The sequence below is a fragment of the Puntigrus tetrazona genome, chromosome 20 (assembly GCF_018831695.1).
Source record: "Puntigrus tetrazona isolate hp1 chromosome 20, ASM1883169v1, whole genome shotgun sequence".
Taxonomy (NCBI): domain Eukaryota; kingdom Metazoa; phylum Chordata; class Actinopteri; order Cypriniformes; family Cyprinidae; genus Puntigrus; species Puntigrus tetrazona.
The window spans coordinates 1,567,980-1,573,622 of NC_056718.1; the positions used below are offsets into that span (position 1 = coordinate 1,567,980).

The 5,643-nt window shown below is 40.2% G+C and overlaps 1 protein-coding gene across 4 annotated transcripts in view; it reads right to left on the bottom strand.

The window, feature by feature from the left end:
• Positions 1 to 3,720, bottom strand: part of pcmt (protein-L-isoaspartate (D-aspartate) O-methyltransferase) — a 25,213-nt gene extending 21,493 nt beyond the window's left edge. For 2 of the 4 annotated variants that reach the window (XR_006247188.1, XM_043218925.1), the window contains exons 1-4: positions 3,451 to 3,719; positions 1,306 to 1,410; positions 908 to 939; positions 713 to 817 (exon numbers count right to left, since the gene is read on the bottom strand). Coding sequence is in view for 2 of the 4 variants with exons in the window: in XM_043218925.1 (XP_043074860.1) it covers positions 713 to 817; positions 908 to 939; positions 1,306 to 1,410; positions 3,451 to 3,616 (408 nt within the window). In the remaining 2 variants the exon portion in view is untranslated. Of the gene's footprint in view, positions 1 to 712; positions 818 to 907; positions 940 to 1,305; positions 1,411 to 3,450 lie in introns of all 4 variants that reach the window. The other 2 variants (XR_006247187.1, XM_043218923.1) reach the window with 1 other exon arrangement.
• Positions 3,721 to 5,643: the final 1,923 nt, after the last annotated feature.

Sequence of the window (5,643 nt, forward strand, 5' to 3'; positions counted from 1 at the left end):
CTTTTCCTAATCAAACACACCTGAATCAACTCATCAGCTCACTAGACCAGAAATATATAAAAGAGACATCCAAAATGTACTGTTGGTGTGCTTCCAGGAACAGTGTAGGGGGAAAAACTGCTGTATGTTAACTATGGTTTCACTAATAATAAACATGTATTGCATAAAGCATCCGTGTTTGTCCATGGCCGAGTCAATTAGAGCATTAAAAACCTAAAAAAAATGTAATTTAAGGTACATTTAGAACAGATAAAAATGTGTGACTAAATTAGCTAACTCATGAAACATTTTAATCGGTTGACAGTCCTAATACAAATATAAATAAATGCATTTAGAGGACAGTTGCAAAAACACAGCAGCCAAGTTAAGACCTTAGGAGCTAGTTTGAACTATCAGTTAAACAAATGTCTATCAGCCTGACTTTTGGATTCAAATGAGAAAAATCTAGCTTATCGTGTTAGCCGGTCTGGATGAAGAAAAAAAATACAGATGACTAACTTTTAGGTCTTAGCAGTTTATGCAACCTGCCACAGAGCTACATTCTGTAAATATTCAAATCTGCCTATATGTTCATTAATATTAGCTCCTCTATATTAGACACGCTCTTCTAATGTATTTTTTTTTAATCATTATATAGCTCTACATTTAATTTGACAGAACTGTGAAAATCCTAAGCAACCCCATGTTTGCGACCAGCAGTGAAGAGACTCACCATTCTGGCAAAGCAGACGGACAGGATCCCGGAGCCGGACCCCACATCCAGAGCCTTGGCTCCTTCGTACAGGTGATCATGGAGGAGCTCTAGGGCGTACGCGTGCTACAGCACACAGACGAGCTTTCATCAGCGCCTACCTCTAACAGGCCAGTGGCTGCCATCTCAAATGCTACTAAAGCAGTTTTAACTTACCATATGTGGTGCACTGATTGTTGCTTGGTAACCTGCGCAAAAATGGCAAAAAAAATACTTTCATTGTGTCTACACTGGAACCAGAAGTCATCGCTGCTTCGCAATCAGCTTAAAGAAGTCTACTCCGAATCGAGGAGGACAAATTTAACCAGAAATTGGTGACATTAGACACTCGCATTATTCCAGCAATCTAAGTTTGTAACCTGTTTTGGTCACCATTAACTTCCATAGGAAGAATAAAAAAATACTATGGAAGTCAACAGTGACCCAAAACAACCTGGTTACAAACGTTCTTCAAAATATCTTCGGCAAAACAAAGAAATTCATGCAGGTTTGGAACTACTTGATTTAGATTTTCGGGTGAACCGTTCCTTTAATAACTCTGGACCGGATCTTACCTATAGATTGTGGCGAGTCCATGTACGGGTTACATCTGGAAAAGTGGGCACGGTCTGTGGCCAACATAACTTCATACACGCGGTCTGATTTAATGATCCCATTTTCTGGACAAAAAACACAAACGTATTTACATTTAATAACATAATAATATATATATATATATATATATATATATATATATATATATATATATATATATATATATATAGTACAAACTTATTTCATCTCAGTTCTGATTTCTAAAGGACGGTCCGCCGCGTACAACAGCGTACGTGAGGGGAATGTTCAGACAGACCAAGTCAAGTAGGTGGTACTTCGCATCGTTCTCCTGAACTCATCCGCGGTTCGGTATACTTTAAAAGCGTCGAGGACTTTCCGTGAAGTATACCCCGGGCCTTAAGTTCCTATCTGCAACTTCACAACCCTTGTTAACTGCATGAAAAAGATCAGCGCAAATATTCTTCAAAATATCTCCCTTTGTGCTCTAAAGAAGGTCGTTAACCTGTTTCTGTTTTGTCAGGCAATCATTCAATTACATTTATGCATCTGGCAATGGTCGGCCGCTCAATCACAACTGCTGCTTCCGTCCCAGAGAACGTCTTAATGACCGCAACAAATAGGAGACTTTTCAGACTTGTGCTCGCCTCAGCACCAGGCAAACGACGGCAGAAACGGTTCAGGCGACGAGGAGCATCGGCAGAGCAACAGTGAACTGTGGTCAGTTTGAGATGTTGTCAGGCCATGTCAGTAAAAACACCCTTATACTGTACTTGTATTTGTCAATTAAGTCATGAAGTCCCCAAAAAGGTGATTTAAGTTGCATTAAAACTGTGCATGCAAGGATTTGTTATATATATATATACAAGTCACTTTTAAGAATGCGTCAGATACGCAATGCGTCTTGCTCAGCTGCAGCAGTAATGAAGTTGTTTTTTTTATTGATTGACAGCGCTAATTTATGGATCCATGTCTAGCCAATTCCAGCTTTGCGCTTATAGTACCTGAAAACGGTACAACCAAGAGCCGAATATGTTCCAACACACAACGGCGAGAGAAACGATTGACTTCTATTGGTAGGACAGGTCGCAAGTTTAAGTTAGCAGTTTGTTCAAAACACTAATCCTAAGTAGCAGGAAGAGTAACAGTGATACTCGTCTTAGCAAGCGCCACTAATTATAGCACACTGACCACTTGACCTCAGAATAAAGCCAGAAGTTTAGGAGGATGGGTTACATGCCAGAAGAGTATTATTAGTCTCTCTGGCCAATGGTCAACTGTTAAATAAAAAGTTTTAAACGGCTTATTTTATGAATAGATTAGATACATTCTCCAGGTAAGCAAATTTGTAAGGTCAAGTAAAATGCACGATGTTAAGGGGAAATCAATATTAGATAGACATCTCATTGTATGGTTAATATACGTAGCATTAATAATAAACAAGGCTCAAAATACTAAACTGCAGATGCGTGAAGTGCAGGGTGACGTCATCACACAATGACATTAGCGGCATGTGGTGTGCCACGCCCACCGAGCAACTCCAAATAAACCATCAAACAACTCCACGACTTAACCCATAAAACAATCTGCCGCTTGGGAAAGATTTACCCAATTCTTTCTTTTTTCTGTACGCACATACATACCTGCAGGAACGACTTGATTCGGTGCGTAAATGCTAGCACAGGTGCTGCTGTGTCATGGACCGAACAAACGTGGCTTCGTTCACGTCACAACACACAAAATATGAACTGAAATGAGACTTACTATATCGTGAATGCGTATACATTTAGCGATCGTTTCAACAGAGCAGATCGTTGGCAGGTGCTTTTGAGACTATCGCGTATCAGACTGCTAGCAGCTAGCTAACAGATACAAAGATAGCACTTAAAGTACAGCGCACTGCGAGTTTTCAACAGCAGCCACCATGTGCGCGTCCGAAACAAAAACAGACGCGAAACAACGCCGAAATGGAGTCATGTCATCCTAACGCGCAGCAGCGCACTTTCTCTTCGCCTGTAACGCGATGCTAGTTCACAGACGCGCACTTTCCTTCACTACAATGACGTAAACAAGCCCCCCGTTACTAAGCACCGCTACGAGCACGGCTGGCTTTGCTCTGTGAGGAACACAAAACGCACTAAACTCACTGCGGAGGTTGTTGACGAGCTCCGCATGGCTCGCTCCTCCGGATTTCCAGGCCATTATTAAACACACTCTGCGGATCAGGTAGAGTGCGGCTGTCAGCGCCGCGCCTGCGCACACCGCCCTTCCGACGACCGTCACCACTTCCAGCACGGATACGTCACCAGACATGTCCCGCAACGCGGTTATCGGTTCACCGCTGCGCCGAGCATCCCGTGCGGGCTTCTCTCACAGGAGAGCGTTTGTGCACATTTTCGGGTTTGGGATTTCTGGGCGTAGAGTCGCTGTTCTGTGCGCCGCCAACAGGAAGAAAACGTGAGCGCGTTATCGCGTGACGTATTAAGGGTGTTAGATTTGGCACGTTTTCTAAATGTAAGCAACATGCAGTGGAAATAAACGAGCGGGGCTGTTAATATATATATAATCTAATATTACAATATCAATATATATAAATATATATATATATATATATATATATATATATATATATATATATATATATATATATATATATATATATATATATATATTTATTTTTTTTTTTTTTTTTTATTTTTTTTTTTTTTTTTAAACACTTAAGATGTTTAATTAGAATAGGGAGTGCAAGAGTTACAGGGTCAAATAAAGATATATAAGTTTTTAGCTGATTCCTCAAGATGGCTAGTGTAAGTTGGGCAGCTCATTTCACCGGGAGGGAACATTTAATGTGAAAGTCTTTTGAAAGCGTTTTTGCTGCTCTTTGGGATGGCACAAACATGTGCTGTTCACTAGCAGAATGTAAGTTTCTAGAAGGCACACAAGACTGAAATAATGCATTTACTGCAGAGCCAGAGGTGGTTTTGTAGGCAACCATTGATGCCTTTGGCAGGCAGTGTAAATTATGTTTAATCATTTAGCAGACTCTTTTATCAAAGCTACTAACAAATGAGGAAAACAGCCAGTGAAGGAATGTTATGAAAGTATCAGTTAGTCTAGCACAGTAGACGTAACTACGTTTTGTTTTGGTTTTTTTATGAATAAAATTTAATAGTATAGGTGAGCGCAAGTATTAGTTGGTCAGGTGCTGATGAAAAACATGTGTCTTTAGATATTTTTTAAATGTTTAAAGACTTAGCTGTTCGATATGTATCTTGCTGCCACGTTCTATATTTTTGTAAAGGTTTGATAGAACTGGCTGGAAGCATGTTCTGAAAGATGTTCTTGATGTTGAATAAAACAAATCTGCAGGACTGGGCAGATTTAGAAACGTGGTCTGAGAAGGTCAGCTGATCATCAATCATGACTCCAAAGTTTCTAGTTGTGGAGTTATGTTGTAGTGCCTAACTGGATGGTAAAATTGTGATGAAGTGATGAGTTTGGTGTCGTCAGATCATCAAGAGGGAATGAGAGCTAAAAAAAACTGAAGGCATGTAGACAGAAGAGAAGTGGTCCAATAACCGAGCCCTGAGGCACCCCAGTGGTTAGATGTTGTGACTTGGGCACCTCACTTCTCCAAGATGCCTTGAAAGACCTATCTGAAAGGAAAGACTGGATCACTGGAGTGCAGTTCCTGAGATGACCTTTGCCAATAGGTTTGACAGGAGGCTCTGCTGGCTAGCAGCTGACAGATCCAGCAAGATAAATATTGAAGATTTGGAATCTGCTCTTGCTAGTCTAAGGGCTTCAACAACCGAGAGCAAGGCAGTCTCAGACCACATCTGAAACCAGACTGTTCTGTTGTCGATCAGGTTGTTTTGTGTAAGGAAGGCAGAGACTCATTCAAGTGTTTTGAAGAAAAAGGGAAAGCAGTCAGTAGATCACTAAAAGAAATGGGTTAAGGGTGGTTTTCCTAAGTAGTGGTTTATATGAGCCTGTCTAAATGCTGAGGATAGATAGATTAGAATAGGATCAAGCGGACACGTAGCAGGATCATTAGAAAGGATGAGTTTGGAGACTTCTGGAAGAGAAGGATGTGACTGAATGTATGTTTGCTGGTAAAATGTATTAAATATATGCGTGCATGTGTGTGTAGCCATATACATAATAAAAATACACAGTACACACACGTCAAAAAAAGAAAACTTATTTCAGATGTGATTAATTGTGTGATTATGACAGCACTAGAAATAAGAGTTTTAACCTCTTTAGACCTGATTTTTTTATCCACCTGATATTTGGTCTTATCCAATACAGAAATAAGTCAAACGATTGTGCATTTT